This window comes from Helicoverpa zea, chromosome 20 (genome assembly GCF_022581195.2).
Source record: "Helicoverpa zea isolate HzStark_Cry1AcR chromosome 20, ilHelZeax1.1, whole genome shotgun sequence".
NCBI lineage: Eukaryota > Metazoa > Arthropoda > Insecta > Lepidoptera > Noctuidae > Helicoverpa > Helicoverpa zea.
Genome location: NC_061471.1, coordinates 542,666 through 563,373, shown reverse-complemented (window position 1 = coordinate 563,373; position 20,708 = coordinate 542,666). Strand labels below are relative to the sequence as shown.

General features: G+C 39.8%; 3 protein-coding genes across 3 annotated transcripts; 2 read left to right on the top strand and 1 right to left on the bottom strand.

Annotated features, from left to right (window-relative positions):
• Positions 1–203: 203 nt before the first annotated feature.
• LOC124640068 (70 kDa peptidyl-prolyl isomerase-like) lies at positions 204–6,788 on the bottom strand. Its single transcript, XM_047177671.1, has 3 exons — positions 6,271–6,788; positions 2,810–2,956; positions 204–2,517 (listed from the first exon to the last, which is right to left on the bottom strand). Exons 1-3 carry the CDS (start codon positions 6,709–6,711, stop codon positions 2,221–2,223), a joined length of 885 nt encoding a protein of 294 aa, XP_047033627.1. The 5' UTR covers positions 6,712–6,788; the 3' UTR covers positions 204–2,220.
• Positions 6,789–7,257: 469 nt separating this feature from the next.
• Positions 7,258–10,840, top strand: LOC124640067. Its single transcript, XM_047177670.1, has 7 exons — positions 7,258–7,474; positions 7,672–7,767; positions 8,089–8,260; positions 8,470–9,205; positions 9,321–9,855; positions 10,205–10,310; positions 10,527–10,840. The coding sequence occupies exons 2-7, from the start codon at positions 7,677–7,679 to the stop codon at positions 10,750–10,752; spliced, it is 1,866 nt and encodes a 621-aa protein (XP_047033626.1). The 5' UTR covers positions 7,258–7,474; positions 7,672–7,676; the 3' UTR covers positions 10,753–10,840.
• Positions 10,841–11,189: 349 nt separating this feature from the next.
• On the top strand, positions 11,190–19,496 carry LOC124640287 (putative phospholipase B-like 2). Its single transcript, XM_047177999.1, has 14 exons — positions 11,190–11,213; positions 11,469–11,593; positions 11,920–12,048; positions 12,401–12,515; positions 12,735–12,829; positions 13,918–14,079; positions 14,392–14,512; positions 14,842–14,946; positions 15,539–15,645; positions 16,027–16,143; positions 16,512–16,671; positions 17,035–17,182; positions 18,080–18,224; positions 19,265–19,496. The coding sequence occupies exons 1-14, from the start codon at positions 11,190–11,192 to the stop codon at positions 19,359–19,361; spliced, it is 1,650 nt and encodes a 549-aa protein (XP_047033955.1). The 3' UTR covers positions 19,362–19,496.
• Positions 19,497–20,708: the final 1,212 nt, after the last annotated feature.

Here is a 20,708-nt window from a genome sequence, read left to right as displayed (position 1 = left end):
GTTTGTAAGGAGTAAACGCCCGTATCGGCAGCCCTTAACTTAGTGGCAACTAGGTAACAAATTGTCAGAGGCCGTCAGGCGGATTTCAGAATTCCCAATCACACAACTATGTATCTGGAGGATAATGCACGAGAAAACTGCCAACGGATGGTTTGCCACTGGAATTAGTTATATTTGTGATTTAATTTAAATAAAACGAAATGTTTCTACATATACCAGAATAGTATATTTCCCGAGCTATTTACAATAGATACGTCTATTATGATAATAGAATCTTATATATTAAGAAGTTATCTCAAAAATAGACACGCAGACATCACAGTAATATCATATTACGCTTGGAAGCAATGAAATCGGGACAGTAATGAAAATCAGAATTAATTGACTGTGCAAAAATGCATTACATTTAAAAGCAAACAGTCTTACTGATGGTTTTGTTTGATTCAAATAGGTTCTCAATGCATATTTTAGACTGGTATATAAAAATAAATAGCCAAGACAGGTCATCATCCTCCGAGCCTTTTTTCCCAACTATGTTGGGGTCGGCTTCCAGTCTAACAGGATGTAGCTAAGTTCCAGTGCTTTACAAGGAGCGACTGCCTATCTGACCCCCTCAACCCAGTTACCGGGGCAACCCAATACCCCTTGGTTAGACTGGTATCAGACTTCATGACTAAGACAGGTACCTAGTCTATATTCAGAAAAGATTTTCCGACTGTCCCGATTTTTTTGCTCTCAATTGTAATTAAATGCATTATTCTACGGAAGTCAGAAGATTGATTTAGGAAGTCGATTGGAAAAATGCTTATATGACATAATCTAACACATATATTATACTGATTCTGTTTTGCACCGACTTTGCCGTGTTAACACAAAAAAAATATTATTTTAAGTGTTTTTTAACACAAATATGCTCATGTCAGGTCGAGATAAATAAAAAGTTACTTAACAGATGTGCTAATAGGTACATTGCATAGAAAATAATTAGGCAAGTCTGAAATTAGCCGATTGACTGAACAGTAGAAAATGTTGTTCCTAAAAACTCTAGGTGGAGCAGACAAAAGCTAATTTCAGACTCGCAAAAGTATTCCGTTTTCCGCTTGTCCTATGATTAATTAGAAATGTTATAAAAATCACCCATAAGTGAAACGCTGTACGCTGAAAATACAATGATTACTGCATAGATTTTCATGTCACGAAAACGGGTAAGCCATGCATGTGTGTATAAATCTGCATACACAAATAGATATACATTAATCTACATAATACAAAAATGGCTCGCCTGATTTTTTTTGTGAAATGAAAAATCTACAGCATAGTCTCTGTATTTCCACAGAATCAGTAATATCCTAATATTATTTGTACCTAACCTTATTATTGTATCCTAATTGGTAATAATTTGGTGCTCTTATTTATCTCGACCTTAGTCAATTTATTTAGGTACCTACAGAAAACGGGACGGTTGTATTTTACTTTTGAATGATATGTAGGCTACTTTAGGAATATCAATCTTATCACATTGAGATAAGGTCGCAATTTAAATAAAATTTGAACTTAGTAATAAGTGATGATTTCTTATTTTCAACTTTATATCAACTTACATAAGATTGCTATTTCTTTAAAGACACCATGATGCGGAAGCGGAATATCGGATCTAAAGGGATCCTATAATAAGTGAAGTGAGGTGCATGAAAGCTTATATTTTGTAAAGTAATTTAACTTGAATTAAGTAAAGGATAGTGATACACAGCCTTAGCAGTGCTAAACAGAATCAAAGCGTCATCATTCGGCCATTTTCCACCATATCTCCAACTTAAGGACATCATTCTTAAATTCATTCAGTGAGATATATCTACATACAATTTTATCTATCATCCCTGTGCAACCGTTCTTTTCAAAACAATTCATACTCCATAATTAATGTAAATTAACAAATATTTGAGCTACCATAAAGAAAATAATATTTTAATAAAGAATAAAACCTACAGATATGTTTATCAATTAACGCCATTTCAATTCGCATTTGCATTTGAGTATTCTAAAGTAATTAATTAGAATGGTATTCTTCAAATGAGAGTAAATTATTATATTATGGCTTGAAATAACACATTGTCTTCTACTTTACCGTCGAAAGCTGCAACCATAGACCAGCTGGCATACTCAACCTTTTTGGCATCAACCTCTTCACTACACAGCCTTCAAACACTGGCCAGTGACATTTTAACCAAACATTTTCTTAATGACAGTTGTATAGTCTTTGTTTATTTTTTCTATTTTAGGTTTCAAGGAGTTTGCTTTCAACTGAGCTGCTTTATCATTAGGGTCTATTCTCAAAGCGCTCTGTATGTCTGTCCAAGCATCCTCATACATGTGGAGTCCGGAGTGGGCCGAGCACTTCCTGTAAAGGGCCTTTATATTGACCGGGTCGAATTTAAGTGCCTTGTTGCAAAGTTCTAGTGTGGCCTCATACTCGTCGTACTGTAGCTGGCAATGTGCTAAGTTGTTGTATAGTTTTACCTGTAGACAAGGAGTAATATTTATGTTGGTAGTTTTCGTGTTTGGTCGAGAACTACACTTACCGCGCTTAAAAAAAATTGACGCGTTTTTAGTTGTCTTGCTCAAGTTGTGTTCTGTCCACTTATTTTTTAAAGCAAAATCTAATGAGAGTATTTTGAATTTAAAATTTTAAAAATTATCTACTCCTAAACTATATTTGGGTCAGCTTCCACTTTTAATAGGATGCAGCTGGATATCAGTGTTTTTTTAATTAAGACTAAAAAATGTTTTAATATATGCTGATATTTTTTACCTTAAGTTCCACCATATCCTTGACCACCTGCTCACTAACCACCTTGGGGTCCAGAGGTTCAGTAGCTATCAGCATCTTGAGTGCCTTGTTGAACCTTCGGAAGGCATCAGCAGTCCGACCTTGCTTTATCAAGTCTACTCCACGCTCCTGACAAAAATATAATGTTGTTTATTAATACAACTCTTAATCTAACTAAGCCTTCACAATATTCACAATAGTTTATGCCATGGTAACAAAAGGACAAACTTATAAGCATGAAGTTTTTACCTTATTTGTTTACTTAAGTGTGTTTTTTAGCAAAAATGTATTTTATGCAAAAAAATAGTGAAAATCTGAAACTCTAAACATATAACCACAAGTCTTAAAAAGGCTTGTGGTCATTCCTTTTTTATAGCTTTTCTTATGAAAATAGAAGGTAGTCAACCTTCAAGGAGTCAATGAAATAATTGTTTTTCTGTAACTCATGCTTTCCCAACCTGTGATAGTGATGAGGAAATACTACATTTTTACTGTAAATGTGAATTTCTTAAATTTGGTTTATTATTGTTTTGCCAATTTACTGATATATGTATAATGAACTTTCATTCTTTTAAGACTGGCAGGAAGGTATATAAATAACAGTCCTATAAGATCTGATTATTTGCTTGCTTTCATTCGCTTTGGCAATTTTACTAAAATAGCCTGCTATTCAACAATAAAAAAACTCATTAGTATTCTATTAGCTACTTATACATTTGCAAGCTAAGAGAAGCAAAGTGATAATAAAACAAAGTAAATAAAATATTAAGGTAAGGAGATAGTTATTACTCAAACTTTTAATAATTAGAGCAAGATTCTGACATTCTTCTCTGTCAAAGTACACACTTTCGCACATAATTGTATTCGTAAGTAATTAGTTTCGTTAAATTCTCAATTCTCAATTCTTTATTGCATACCATAATGTATTACAGGTTGTTGGTAGGTTATAGATATTAGTCACAATTATGGACCCTGTCGGGCACAAGCAATCAATAGTAGGAGAGAGGAGGAAGAGCACTGCGTGTTTAAATTCTAGTATTTAAGTATGTAGTTAGTAGTTTGAAGTTTTTTTTTTTTTTTTTTTTTTTTTTTTTAATATATATATATAATTATTAGGTTTTCTAATGGGACGGTTTACATTTTTTTTTTTTTTTATTTGTTTATATAAGTATGTATGTAGATGTGTAATAGTGTATAGTTTTTATTTCTCATTTAGATATTCGTTTATACTATAGTAGCATTTGCGTATAAGGAAATCTTTTAGTTTATTGGTAAAAATGGTATTTTTATTTAAATTTCTTATTTTTTCCGGTAGTTTATTATATATTTTAATGGACATGACAAAAGTACTATCAGAGTGCATTTTTAGACGCGACGTTGGTAAATTTAGCCTATTTTTATGCCTTAAAGAAATTTTTGTTTGTATGTCCTCTCTTTTTGTGAAGAATTCCGGGTACATACGCACGAACTTACAAATTTCAAATATATAGAGGCAGGGTAGGGATAAGATTTTGAGTTCCTGAAAGTAAGGTTTGCAACTGTCGGTGTCTTCATTGTAGGGTGAATAGCGTGGGCGCGTCTGTACTGTTTCCCCATAGGATAACACCATATTTGAGCCAAGCGTAAGCATATGCGTAATATGTTGTTAGTGCGGTTTTGAGGTCTGTGGTTTTTTTGATTTCGCGGAGGGCGTAAGAAAATTTGGATAATTTTGCTCTTATTTTCTGGACGTGTGACTTCCAATTTATGTGTGTGTCAATGTTTAGGCCTAGTAGAGTGAATGTATCGACTATTTCTAATTTATTATTTCTAAATGTAAAGTTAATATTTATGGGAAGTTTTTGCCGAGGGTAGAATGGAATTATTTTGGTTTTGCTGAAGTTAATTTCTAAGTTATGATCTGTCATCCAATTTATTGTTGTATCTAATATAGAATTTAATTTGTCATTTATGTTTGCGTTATTTTCGCACGACGTAAGTATAGATATGTCGTCTGCGAACAGAACACATGGCTCGTTTATGTTATTAGGAAGGTCATTTATATAAACTAAAAATAGGAAACATCCTATTACGCTTCCCTGTGGTATTGACGCGGAGATTTGGTTTTTATCAGATCTAATTAATTCTATTTCATTTTTGTTAATATTGTAATGTTCTATTTCTACTATTTGTTCCCTGTGTTTTAAATAAGATACGAACCAGTCATAACATTTACCACGGAGTCCTATATTATAAAGTTTTTTTAATAAGATGTCAAATTGCACTTTGTCGTATGCTTTTGTCATATCCAGTAGAAGTCCTATCGCGTATTTTTTATCATTTAAGGTGTCAAGAGCTTTTTGTATGTATTTATAAACAGCCAAAATAGTGGAGCGGTTTCTACGGAAACCGTTTTGGCAGTCATTAAATATATTGAATTTTTCACAAAACGCATAAACTCTGTTACACATCGCTTTTTCAAATATTTTAGAAGCTGTCGGTAAGAGGGCAATAGGGCGGTAGTTATTCGGGTCGGTTTTAGAATTCTTTTTGTGAATAGGTTTTACAAGAGCTATTTTTAAGAGATTGGGAAATGTACCTTCTTCAAATGATTGGTGTAATAGTTTATAAAATGGTAAGGTTAATTCATCTGCACATTTTCTTAGTAATGTAGGCGGTAATTCATCAATTCCGTGACTTTTTTTATTTTTTAAATTTTTAAGTAATTTGTTTACCTCATAAGGATCTATTGGACTGAGGAAGATTGTATTCTCTGTAGTGTTCACTAAAGTAGCTGTTTTCAATTTGTCAGTTGGGTTTTTCTTAGCTTCTCCGATAGAAGCAAAAAAATTATTAAATATGTTTGCTACTTCTTTAGGTTCAGAGGTTACACCATTATGCGTTTGAAGGTTTATGTTGCATTTATCACTTGGTATTTTTTTATTTGTACGTTCATTTATTATGCTCCACATTGTTTTTACTTTGTTGTTAGATTTAGTCATTTTATTTTTATAATGTAATTTTTTTGCTGTAGTTACTGTTTTCTTTAAGGTTTTTTCATATTTTTTATAATATTTTGTCAGTATAGGATTTTTTGTTTTAGTTGTTATTATTTTTAATAGTCTTTTATTTTTACACGATATTTTTATGCCTACAGTGAGCCAGTATTTTTTATATTTTAGTTTTAACTTTAATTTTCTTAGTGGTATAGTTTCATTCAGTGTTTTAATAAGTATGTTATTAAAAGCTTCATAATTACTGTTTATATCTTTTTCAGTTATAATGATTTCATTCCAGTTTATATCTTGTAATTTCGATTTAAATTTTAAGATATTTGTGTGATTGTAAAATCTTTTCTTTACGGACCAGGCAATTTTCTTAGTTTGTGCAGGTAAATTTAAGTGTAAGATGGTACTATTATGATCTGAAAATCCTAGCTCCTCTACAGTTGCATATATATATACCTTGTGATGGACCGCAGCTTCATACAGCCTCTCCCAGCTCCAATCACTGATCAGTTGCTCCTCCGTCACCTCCTTCAGTTCCACCTGGCACGAGATCTGCTTCACCAGCGCCCCGTCCTTGTTCCTGTACACCATGGTAGCCTCACAGACCTCCCCACAACACATCTGCTGCAGCACCAGCTCAAAATCCTTGTCTATAAACGAATCAGAGTCCCCAATCAACACGTTACCGTCAAATGAACGGCTGAATACACGGCTGACTGGCTCAATCTCGCAATTTCCCAACTCATTAGTACATTTAACGTCTGTAAGTACGATTTTGCAGCGGGAATCTTCGTAAGGAACCAAGGTGTAGTCGCCAGGTTTTATCACCTTTTTACGTATCTCGCGGTCTGGACGGGTGCTTACTATTGTTTCTTTGTGCATTTTTGGGCTAGACATATTTTTGCTTTGATATGGTGACGAAAATATGGTTTTGCGGAAGAATTCTATGAAGAATTCGCAAACGAGATTACTGAAATGTACAACAAATGTCAATAAGTCAAACAAACATCAAAAAAATCACAAAGCATTTCGTTCTGAACCATAAATGGAAAAATTATGTATTTGATATTTTCTTTAATAATGTTTGAATAATGTAATTGTTTTAAACTGTGTTGTATCTTTCTATACAATATGAAATGACTTTTAAATCATCGAGGTTGTTTAATAACTTTTCTAAGCTGATTGGATATATGTAGGTAATCTTGAAATAATCATCTTTGATTTCGGAACGAAATAGTAAACAAACGTTCCGTTTCACATTGCATCACCATCACGTTGTTACATCCATTAAGTAACCTGTTATTTTAATTTACATCTTTAACGCAAAATAAATGATAACTACTTAAATCAATTCATGAGTACCACAGTAAAAACATTACATAATAAAAACAAGGAACCCAAAAAACAAAAGACTTCTGTTTATATTTTTCATTTGTCACTTGTCGCACCAAAATGTCAGAATCAGCTGTCAGTAACGCGAATTTTTCAAATTTATTCTGTTTCTGTTTTTATTTATAAAGAGTTTTAAATTTTTATATACTAGATATTATAATACATAACGCTGGGCGATTTGTTATAATAGGGGATCGTTTTAAATTGATCTTTATTGACCTATATTTTATTAATAGATATAGTTTATAGCAAAATTGCGAATTAGAAGGTGAGTCCCTTTTTTTTAATTCTTTCTTTATTTCAGTAATCAATTCCTCCGTATCTGTCTTTTCGGTCAGTTTCTTACCACTTGTTTAGTGTGAAAGATCTAGGACTGCATTAAAACATAACCTAACAAACTGTTTGGCAAGGTTAGAAAGAGGTCTAATTAGAAAATAATGCTACCTATTTAATGTTAAATTTCAGCAATAATGACGCTGTTACTGAAGAGCGTGTGGCGGAATGTGTTGAAAGGCAGTCCATTGAGCAAATCACTGCGGAGCCGAAGTCTCACTTCCAGTAGTAAGTATATATTTTTATTAAAAACTATATTTACTAGTTCTCAACATAAACAACTTAATTTTTAAGCATTCAGTTACCGTGCTTAATACCAAAATAATAATAATTCAATAAGAGACCAACCCTTGTATGGAATGAAAGTCGCAAAAAGTGGCGTGTAAAAATTAAATAACCTTCTCAAATAAAATAACTCTTTTAGGGTTTACTGCATTACATCGCATACTAACAAAATGTGGACAAAATAGTCTGCAATAAAGGATTTGAATTTAATTGATTTAACCTTAACTCCTATAGTTGCATCTCAACATCCTCCAAATTTCACAGTAGCATCAGAGGTGACAGGTACCAGGTCGCCGGATGCCGTAATGACGAGCATCAAGGCAGCCCCCACTGCAGCTGAAGTGCTCGCTGCAGTCAACGCTAACATGCCCAACATGAACCACAAACACATGCTGCAGGCATTACGGTGTCTCTTTGAGCTGCAGAAATCTGGCCAGTAAGTCATCAATGTAATAATTTGAAATATTTATTTTAAAAAGTTAGTATTGCCCCTTGTTACCACAGCCTATATAGTAATGTCTAGTATCATATCTCAACCCAGGACATGCCCTATTCATCTGCCAATTGGTTCAACTCTGTTTCATAAATATTTTCTGTTTAGGTACTATTGCTCGCCTGCATTCAATCTTAATTTGCCTTTTCTAGCTTAGAAACAGACACCGAAAAATTAGTAGCAAACCCCACATTTGGAGTTCTATGTCAGAATTTTAAGAAGCACGCTCGGGCTCTCGACGTGAACGAGGCAATAGAGGCCACGAAGGTTCTCTCATATCTGAGGGTGCCAGCCGACTCCATGGTCGTGCAGACCATGCTGCAGCTCGTCCGGTGCTACATCAACATGATCAGCATCCGGCAGATCATGTTCCTCGACTTCCTGCTCACGAAGTTCGACGGCTCAAACCACTTAGTTGACGCCTTAAAGTTAGCACTGCCCCTAGCATTCCAAATACACCTTCCTTATGAGCTGGATAAGAAAGACCTGCCACTGCTGAAAGACATGCTGGCTTACAGCTGCACCCACGACCTGCCAGACAGGTACATCAACAACATAGTGACAGGACTGCTCCTACACGATCAGGTCATTGATGCCAATATCGCGAAGTCCGTCATCTGGTCTTTGTGCCAAGTCAATTGTACAGAGGAGATGTTCCCAACAAGAGTGCAGCTCTTGCATATCTGCTACGACATACTGACGCAGAGAATAGACCAGCTGACGTACGACGAGGTGCTGATGACGGCTGCCAGGATCAAGGGCCGGATCCTGGAGAAGCACCACGAGTATTACCATGAACAGCTAATGGACGCTATCTCTAGTTATGTGGTGACTCAAGATGTGGACTTCGATAAGGGGTTGCTGGTTGCCAGGGTTATGTCCAGGATTGTAAGTATCGTTTTCTTTCCAAAGTAACTGCTAACATAACAAGACTTTTTTAAAATATTTAATCATCCAGCTCTTATTTCCACAACCAAACAATAAGTATTCTGTCCACTTCCAGGCTCACACACATCTAGGTATCGTGGGATACCTCTGCGATAAAGCGGCCTCCAACCCCACAACCCTATCTACCGCTCGCACCAACATCCTCTTCGGCTTCATAAACTGTCTGGCGAATAACAACTTCATACCAGGCAAAGAACAGTGGCTGGAAATCCGAAACCAGATAGCCGAGAACCCGGTGTTTGATGGCAAAAACACTGCTTTACCCTGGACCAAGATATGCCTCGAACTAGCGTCCCTAGGATACTATGATGATAAACTACTTTCCCGGGTGTTTTCTAAGGAGAATGTCAGTCAGTTTTCTGATAAAGAGAATAATGCTTTAGACTACCTCCAGCTGTTGACGTTATATGAAGCGGTTAAGTCTTTCCACGATGAGAGCTACACACTTCCAGAAGATTTGCTGGAGAAAGCGAAGTCAGTGTACCCGATACATAAGAAGACAGAGGTGATAGAAGAATATTTGTCTACTGGGTTGGGGGGAGCGGAATACGTCGTGACGAATGTCGTGCTACCCAATGGATTCATTGCTGGTAAGTATGGTTAGACGATCTGACATAGGTCACAGGTAGGCACTGGACGGCAGGCCTTTAGGAAATCAATGAGGGAGGCATATGTTCTTTAGTGGATGTCGTATGGCTGAAATGAATGATGAACATAATGATGATTACATGCTTTTTAGTAATTAGGTTCGACTTAATATGCACTTGTTGCATTTTGATTACCAGTGAACGTTTTTAATTTATATAACAAGAAATTTAGCACGTAGTGGCGAAAGAAGTGGTGCTGTTGCTAAACGCTTTTTTATCTATATAAAACAGCTTATAGGTATATGTATTTTCTTCTTCGTCCTGTCCTCCTGACCTCGTGTTCTGTTCCCAGATTGCCTGATCTGCCTGAAAGGAGGCTATCCAGTGCAGTTCCCGATCGGCACCAGCAACATGAAGGTTCCTGTTGGAATGCTCAATATTCCGCCCGGTTCTATACCGTGAGTACATCTTCTTGGTTACGTACAGATGAGATGGTTTGTGAGGGCAAATATATTAAACTGATTTGGATTTAGTAGGCCGCTCTATGTTAATGTTTAGGCTCTGATCAGACCTTGGGCAACTCACAGCAATTATATATTCACATACAAACGCCTGCTTTGACATCTATTTTCACTTTCTAAAATTTTTGCTGACGAATCATTCCCATTTTCCAGGGTGTGCCTCCTAAACTTCCAACCAGGCTGCTTCTCAATGAACAGCAACCGCCTTCGAGGCACCTTCCGCCTAGTCCTGGATATCCTTGAGAAGCAGGGCTACGCCGCCGTGGCTATCAACGTGACGGAGTTCCTGGCGGCACCTCCGCACGAGAGGACCCCCTACCTCCTCAGAGAGGTCGGCTACAAGTGTGGAGAGATAGGCATGAAGCTTGCGGCCACTTGAACCAGGGTGTTACCTCGTAGAATTTTGATTAAGGACTCCGGACGAGGATGTAAAATTGTTTGTGAATTAAATGACGTTTTAGTATTGATTGGTTTTTGTTTTTATTTGTTTTGGAGTATTTCTGCGGTAGTTATGTATACCTATCGTTCGGATATACGTGCGGCGAGATAAGCACGCTCGGTTCGTGCAGGCCATAACAGTCATCCACTACCAGCTTCAGCGATGATAGCTGACTGGTTTTTCGCATAGGAAAACTCAGTCTATTCACTCTGCAAGATGTGCTGGTTTGATGCTTTTTTTTAATGTTGGTTGAAATCAAAATATAGAGAACACAACGATATTCCTGTCTGTTTATCTGATATTGGAAAGAATTATCAGTTTGGTTAGGAAAGAGTTTTTATTAATTAATATTTATACCGTGGCAACACAACATCAACATGGCAACAACTCTACTGTCTATGGTGACAGGAATAACGTCATAGCGACGTACCATCAATTTCAAAACGTTATTTTGAAATTCAAAGAATAAAATTACTTAATTACAAACGACATCTGCCCTGATTATAAATGATAAATGTTACTAATTGCTAAATGTATGCGTTTGCATGCGATCAGAAAGGTGCGTTGCGAGAAATCGCAGTTTCGTAGACTAAAGTTTTGCGATGGATTCGTTATGGCGTGTGTATTTGATAGTAAGCATTTTTATCGTGTGTGAGTGTAAGTACGGGTACGTGCTGTGGTCGGGGAACAAGGTGACTGTGAAGACGACGGACTACTTCGCCGACATACCGGACTCGCACGTCGCGCGTGCCACTTACAGCAACGAAATCAATTCTACCGGGTATGTTATGAGAATGTTGTACCTCCAAATAGGTAAAGAGCTTTTAATAGTAAAGATCCCTGCCTAAATATTAGTGGAGTTGCCAAAAATTGACCTCTAAAGTCACATTTGGGCAAGCTTGCTTGCACGCAGAGATTCACACTGGCTTATAGCTGCTGAAAGGCCGACTGCGAGCTTAACGTAAATTTCCTCTAGGGAAACTACGGGTCAGTGGGTCGTCTTAGGGGCGGAGACCTTGTTGTCGATCAAGGATCTAGTCATCCTTTCATAAGCACGAGAAGTGAGGTCATTTGGAAAGTTTTTATGAAACTAATTTTATATTTCAGCTGGGCTTTCCTGGAGCTCCATACTAGGGCAGAATGCAAGGATGAGAAGCAGGCGTATGCGGCCGGCTACCTTGAGGGCTTCCTCACCAGGGACCTCATATGGTACCACTGGCAGAATATGCTCAAAGGGTCAGATATAACAAACATGTTTATTATTCTCTAAGAACTGTTCACTACTTACGAGCATTCGGTATATTCTATCTATGTATCTGTTCATTTGCTCATCTAAAATATTAAACCGCGTACCTAAGTATATTGTGTAGCATTTCGCGGTTTTATGAGGAAGGCAGTAAAGAAATTCACGAATATATTTCTCCTAAGTTGTCAAACCAGCCTCATAGTCGTAGTTGCGAGCCCCCAATCTCGCAACGAATCATTCATTCTACTTGAAGTCTGTGCCTGTGCTAGGTCAAATTTAGTAGGTACACCCTTTCTTTCCCATCGCGGTTGCCACTGCCAAACACATTCATATCAATTTTAGATACTGCTACAACAAGACGGATGTGTGCGGCCTCATCGAGGAGTTCGTGGATAAGAATGAAGAATACATGTCAGGGATGGTGGAGAAGAATTGCAACGATTCCTATTGGTACCATGTACGTACCTAAGTTCTTATTTCAGTCGGATATCCAATAATTGAGAGAACAAAGAATAGAATAGAATTTTTCTTTTGCAAATATGGGTATATACAAAGCCAAGGAGAAGATTTGCAAAGGGGAGTTGACGGATCTATTTTCCAATACGATTAAGATGATAAGTGTTTCCGACATGGGGTTAGCATCCAAGTTATCGCGCCGAATTGTTGCGTCTTTCAGATGAAGTTATACTACATCCAGTTGGAAGGTTTAGCAGTGGGATACAACGCAGCCACTAAGGATCCTTACCAGTGGCTCACTACTAGAGATATTATGTGAGTTCGAACCCATCCAATAGAAGTACAGGGCCAGATATACCTTCACATTTTCTTGGTACTACATACTGACACGAAAGTCCTTTTCGTTAAATAACTTCGTCGCTCTGAAGTTCGCCTTTTGATGTCTCCATTAGGGTGCGTCCACATCTGGCGAATGCGCCGCGAATGCGCAGCACGCGAGCCGATCGCGAGCTGTCCGCGAGCTGCGCGCGTGCAGTCACTGCAATAGTTCGGTGCGCCTCTTTAGCGCAACTCACGCAAGGCTCGTATAGAGCGCGCGAGCGGCGCGCGATCTGCGCGCAATCAGTTCTCGCCCTTAGGGTGCGTCCACATCTGGCGAATGCGCCGCGAATGCGCAGCACGCGAGCCGATCGCGAGCTGTCCGCGAGCTGCGCGCGTGCATTTTTGTTCGTGCGCCGCTTCTGCGCCGCCCGCGCGCAGCTCGCGCGCGACCTAAGCGCCGCGCGCGAGCGGCGCGCAGGCGGCGCGCGACGTCTGCCATCTTCGATAGTACTGAGCCAATATACGGAACTGTAAGGGCGAGAACTGATTGCGTGCAGATCGCGCGCCGCTCGCGCGCTCTATACGAGCCTTGCGTGAGTTGCGCTAAAGAGGCGCACCGAACTATTGCAGTGACTGCACGCGCGCAGCTCGCGGACAGCTCGCGATCGGCTCGCGTGCTGCGCATTCGCGGCGCATTCGCCAGATGTGGACGCACCCTTACAGTTCCGTATATTGGCTCAGTACTATCGAAGATGTCAGACGTCGCGCGCCGCCTGCGCGCCGCTCGCGTGCGGCGCTTAGGTCGCGCGCGAGCTGCGCGCGGGCGGCGCAGAAGCGGCGCACGAACAAAAATGCACGCGCGCAGCTCGCGGACAGCTCGCGATCGGCTCGCGTGCTGCGCATTCGCGGCGCATTCGCCAGATGTGGACGCACCCTTATGCGCAATAGTTTTCATTTGTTAATTTTGAATATTGCACACTCGTAACGAGCTTCAGAGCTCCAAAGTTATATAAGGCTTAAGCAGAAACCACGTTTCTGAATCTCCCATGGCAATATTTTAAAGAGAGCTTTACCCGACCCAGCTGGATCAACATGCTAGGGGATCTAGACGAGCTAGCCTTTGCGCTGTCGATGCCGAAGTCAAGCCCTGATGGGAAACTCTTCGACGACGAGCGATGCACCGGTCTCGTCAAGCTTCTGCCAGATCTCACCAATTTGTACTTCTCGCATGTCACTTGGAACAGGTAAGAACCGAAACTCAATGAATTGAAAAAATATTTGTGAGGGAGGGAATGAATCTTTGTCGTAAATTATCAATTGCGATCGACTCGATCTGCTTCTCCCGATATACTTCAGGAAAGTCCAAAGTTCACACATTTAGTGGTAAGATAGGTGCAACGAAATAAATTATAGAGACAGACAGTACCGGCGGAGGAAGACTGTGTATGCGATAGTGCTATAATCTCCCTTAGTAGCTAATGATTCTGCCTGATGATTTTGCCTTTTGTGGAAAGCGGCATATTACAGTTACTCGTCTGTTTTTCCATGATCAACAGTTACCAATCAATGCTACGGTTCCACAAGATGTACGTGATGCGCTTGCACATGTCCCCGGGCAGCAAGCAACTCATACCCGGATTCAAGATGGCGCTCACCTCTTACCCGGCTTTCGTTCAGGTAACGCCTTATTTGTCCATGGCATTTTTTTTTTATTAAACCGTTTAGGGAACAGGTTTTTTTACAAGGAGCTGCATGATCCTTATATGAATGACTTCTATACAAATATAATCGGGGTTGAATGTTGTTTTGAGGATATTTTTAATTCAAACAGCGGAAACGAAGATACAAAAAACAGGACGAATAAGTCGCTCCTCCAGTTACAGCAGAAGCTTTACTCTCGCGAACATTTTCTAGACTCTTCAGGCAATAATAGGAAGGTTGATCCATCTCTTTCAATGTTAACTGTAAGCAGTAGGTAGATAATATAAAAAGACAGCGCTGGGCAGTCCACAGATGACTTCTACATCATATCGTCGGGGCTGGCCACCGGGGAGACCACAATCGGCAACAGCAACCGATCACTCTTCGAGCTCGTCAAGCCTGTGGGGACAGTCAGTATTTATTTTATCTATACTAATAATAATATAATCTATATTTTATATGAAAATGAAACCCTATACCCGTAATAATGTACTCTGTGCTATAACCCTTGGTGAACGCGTGGACCGATTAAGCTGAAATTAGATGGGGTTTTAGAGTTTTTATCACTATCCGGCTACGGGAAGCAGTTATCTCTGGACGCAGGTGAACCCGTGGATGAAATCTCGTAATATAATATGGAGGGAACTTTGTTTCGTAAAGGCTTTTGTTTTGTAAAGGCTACGAAACTACTGAACTGATTTAAAAAATTCTTTCACTGTTGGAAAGCTGCACTCTTCCTGAGTAACACAGGCAGTATTTTATCCCGATGCGGCAGTAGTTCTTACGGAACTCGGGACCAATCACAGGAAAACGGCTAGTTCATTTTATATTCAGCTTAAGTTGCTGTTCTGTACCTATACTAATGGAGTTGCGAGATTGACGTGAAAGTAACTGAAGTCTCAAAGCCTAAGTACCTATATTTCTAGGAGATGTTTATCCAGAAATAGTGAAATCAATTTTGTAGCTAGCTGAGAAAATAGTATAGCCTGTATTATTTCTTAGATTTTGGAGTACGCTCGTGCGATGATAGCCAACCGATTGGCGAAAACTGGCAAACAGTGGATGGAGATATTTAGGAGACACAACAGTGGCACATATAACAACCAGTGGTAAGAATAACACCATTTTTATTGATAGATATAACTATTGATCTAGTGGACACAAATACGACTACTAGTTGCGACCAGGGCCATTATTTCGGTGTATTCACATAGCTAGTGCTGATTTTAATGCACGCTGCAATCACGCATGCCACTAACGGTCAGGCCTTAGCTAAACGGAGAACGCCAAATCTTCTTGTAGTATAGTAAAATCTGGAAAATTGTTTACCAAAATACCATTTCTTCTCCACATGGTTTAACTAGCGGTGGTCTTATTTTGCATTGCAAGAGACAGGAATTTGACATTACTCGTACGGGGCTTATGTCAAATTCTAACTCTAGTAAGCAAATTAACTTATAGATAGTATATTGGGATCGGCCGTTGATCAGGTTCATAGTGGACTACAAGAGGTTCAAGCCGCGCACGAACCACCAGGAGGGCTTCGTGAAGCCGGGGCTGCTGTGGGTTGTGGAACAACTGCCCGGCATCATCGAAGCAGCTGATCTGTGAGTAACAATTCCAAGTATTTTTTTTTATTACAACTAGGCCTGTAAAACTTTGTCGAAACGCCAAACTAGTTGCACGGTTCCAAAGACTTGGTCTCATGGAGATGAACCGGCAAGAAACTTCATGATACTTTTCTATCTAATTAACATATTGATTCAGGTCGAAACGGCCATGAGTAAACGGCCTGATTAAATGGCAACAGATTCTGACAAATTCTGTGCAGCTGCCAAATCCCTCCGTTAAGAGCATACACATAACTGCTGTCCTTTCCATCTATTACTGTCATCACGAACTCCTTTGTTATGTAGGTTGGTACTTAGAGCATTCTCAGGGTCTGTTCTCGTATCTAACCTTCAACTGAACTCAGGACGGCTCAGCTGAAGCGCACATCATACTTCCCGTCATACAACATCCCCTACTTCCCGCGGATCTTCAACCTGAGTGGCGGGCATGTGCGTATTGCCACCTACGGGGACTGGTTCGGCTACCACACCAATCCTAGGGCCAAGATGCTGAAGGCTAAACAGGTACCTCCCATCACTCCAATATAAGGATTTTATGGTCATGTGATTAACGAGTTATACATTGCAAAGGTATAGGTACAATTAATTTGAACCCACACGAGCCCTTCTTGATCGGGCGATAAGCTTTGGATGACTCTACACCGAATGGGTACTTAAGTGTCTAACTGTCAAGGGTCTATAGACAGACTTAAGAAATAGCCCAGCAAAGTATTCGGTTAGGTTCTAGAGACAGGAACCTTCGAGAAGCGCTCTATCAATAGATTCCGCTTTCTTTATGAAGCCGTTATTAGGTTGACACTCTTTATTTGTCTTGGATGGTTAATATTCTATTTCGAAGAGATTTTAATGTCTGGTTCGGTGTACTAGGTTGGTATCTGCAACTTGCGCGACATGTACAACACGATGCGGTACAATGACTTCAAGCACGACCCGCTGGCGCGCTGCGAGCAGTGCGACCCTCCCTACAGCGCCTGCAACGCCATCTCCGCCAGGAATGACCTCAACCTTGCTAATGGTACACACATTACTACTATAAAGCCGGGTTTTCACAGATAGTAATGCAGCCCGTCGCGGGCAGGCGGACATTCAAGCTGTTCACACGCGCGCCGTCGTGTCAGTCAGTGCAAGAATGGCGAGCAGCGAGGATCTCGGTGTTGTTGCTGTCATAGCCTTTGGCTTAACTTATTTTTATTGGAAAAAGAATCAAAATGATGAACGACGTTAACAATTCCGCCATGTTGTAATCTCCGATCGTAGCGACTTTCTTAGAACGTTTAATCGTCACGAAAGCGCAGGAGAGACTGACTGCCCGCGCCCGCGCGCGTGTAAACAGTCGCCGGGCGCCCGCACATTCATTCTTTGAACTTTGCCAAAAAACCGACACTCGCCCGGTTCGCGGCATTCACGGGCACGGGCGCGTTCACGGGCTCGGGCGTACCGTTTACACGCTCGTGAACGTGACTGTGCCCGTTGAATGTCGGTTTGAACGCGCGCGTGTGAACGTACCATAAGATGTTAACCGACATACCACAAAAAACTTTAAAACGTCCATTGAACACTTGCCTAAAAAAAATGACAGATGAAGTTGAAATAAGGTCCGTTTTGCAGCTTGCAGCCACACTTTTGTTAGACAAGTGTTCAACAGATGTTTAAGTTTTTGTAGTAAGGCTGTAATAGCTTAAACTCTGCAAGGCATAAGTCTCCACCATTTTGCTTCCATGTCGGAAATTCGATGTGACCAATAAACGAAAACTGTGGACAGTTGTTTTAAGGTCTCATTTTACCCCCATGCCCTATTCTCAATTCTGTTAATATCAAAATATTTTTTCCTTCGACAGATTTTATTGTAGGCAATTACCTAGGTACATACTTCAAAATACCCAGAAACTGTAAGTGTTTGACGACGTTGCAGGAACGTATCCATTCCGCGCGCTGGGCCACCGCAGCCACGGCGCAACGGACGTGAAGATCACGAGCGCGTACCTGCGGAACAGCTACCGGTTCCTCGCCATCAGCAGCCCCACGCACAACATCTCCCGGGGCATACCACCCTTTGTGTAAGTCTAACTCAAACTCAAACTCAATTTTTTTTGTTTCAAATAGGCCTATGAAAGCTCTTTCGAAACGTCAAAGTTATGTGCACGGTTCCAAGGAGTTGGTCTCATGGTGAAGAACCGGTAAGAAACTCCATGGACACTCTTTTTAAAAGAGAATAAAATTTACATATTTCATACAGTTTTCTATCTAGTCCTGAGAATGTTATACAATCCAAATTGAGTCTCTCAGAGTACCTACACCACGAAATTGTGATTATTTACTAATACAGTGCTGATTGGGTTTGTTGGCGCTATGTAGATGAAATGTGCTGTTAGAACTAAGAAAAAGACCCAAGCAGGGACTGAAAACGGTAAAGGTATAAGGGTATGGTACCGGTATAGAATTACGATACAGTTTTGATTTATGGGTATACCCAAAAAGGTAGAGAATAACGGTTGTGGTACCGTTAAAAAATTACCCTTACGTTACTAGTACCTTAACCGAAATAATTTCGGTACCCAAAAAAAATCTATGAAAGCGAGCTGTCAACGTCATTTCTTAACTAGCGCGGGCGGCAAGATACAAAGAAAACCTCAATTTTATTATTTAAATATCTAAAAAAATAATGATACCGCAATATTACGATACCAAAATAAACCGGTACCGTTTCTTTAAGGTATCGAAATTTAAAGGTATGACGTCATACCGCTTACCGTTTTAACCAGTATTTTTTCGGTTATTCAGTCCCTGGACCCAAGGCCCAAGACTCCTCTAAATACCCCAGCAGGGCCAAGGCCTGCCGGGGCTGCGGGATTGTACAAAAAAGTGACCGCGGCCCTGGTACAAAAAAGGCCTACGAAAGAACAGGATGGATTATAATCAGTAAAAGTCTGCCACTCCCTCACGCCTGCTAACCCACAGCGGAGTTAAGTTTGAAAAAAAACTAAATGCGAGTGCGAGGTCTAGCCTGTGGGGTCGTGGGCACGGTTCCACTGTTCGATTTCAGTGTTTGCAGATCTAGCCAAAATTAACTTGTAGTATTGTAACTTTAAATCCGCAGGTGGAGTAAATTCGACTTAGGCGCTCACGTGTCCCACGTGGGGCAGCCCGACGAGTGGCTGTTCCCGCCCATCCTACACGACTGGGAGTGGGAGTAACACTCCCAAACTTAGGTCTACGCGATAAGGATCACTTTACTTTGCACGTATACCTAGACATAAGACCATTGTAGTCTTAGTTATACCTATGAGAAGTTTGTGAAACAATTTCTGATGGTTAGTGTTGCCACCCCACTGTTAGGCCGGCAGCACACATCCGGTTTCCGGATACGGTTTCCTGATCAGGAATTCCGATTCGGGATTTCGTGACACTAGCGCACACATTCGGTTTTTTTCATTCTGAATTTACATGGCCAGTACGTATAGAGCCACTTAAGCCTTAATGGAAATTTCTCATCAATACGAATAATATAAGACCAAATACAAGGTAGTTTACATATTCAGTTGTCGAGTTCCGTCGACCTTCTCTGGTCTCCATCATCAGGTCAGCTCCAAACCTTCACTGTTGCAAAGTTCTATTCAATACAAATAACATAAGTCCAAACACGAAGTAGTTTACGTACTCAGTTGTCGAGTTCCCTCGACCTTCTCTGGTCTCCATCATCAGGTCAGCTCCAAACTTTCACTAATGCATAATGTTATCAGACATACACCTCATAATCAAGTTTTTATCCTGCGCATGCCTACAACTTTCAAAAGTTGCCCTGGATTTCTCAGGGTTTCCATCATCAGATCCGATGACGATGATGAGATGATTATGGGACCACCTATGAGGTATACCATAGCAAACAAAAAAATAATTTAATAAAATGTATGAATAGTCCTATGAGCGATGTTCTCATAACAGCGCCTGAACCATTTTTAAAGCACTTTTTCGTATGAAGGTGTAAAAAATTAAGTTAGAGAGTACATATAAGTACCATATTGTTTTTAAAATTTTTATCTTTTTTTTTGAGATACGTCACTTTGTTATAGGACATGGGGCAGTTTTGAATGGATTGTGATCCGCCTACTTTAAACTATTTATCTTTTATGTATGCAAATATGTATATACTAGCTTCTGCCAGCGGTTTCACCCGCATCCCGTGGGGAACTACTTCCCGTACTGGGATAAAAAGCCGATAAGTAGCCTATAGCCTTCCTCGATAAACGGGCTATCTATAACACTGAAAGAAATTTTCCAATCGGACCAGTAGTACCTACCTGAGATTAGCGCGTTCAAACAAACAAACAAACTCTTCAGCTTTATAATATTAGTATAGATTTGTTAATTGTTTAATAAACTGGATTTCATCTCTCAAAAAAAAACAAAAACAAATATAAAAAAGTAAGTGACAAGCGGGCTCTGATACACGTCCATTCGGAACATGGCTTGATTCAGAATGAAAATTTCCGTATGTGTGCGGCGGTCAAACCAAATTGTTCGCGAGCGCTGCGTTCGGAATG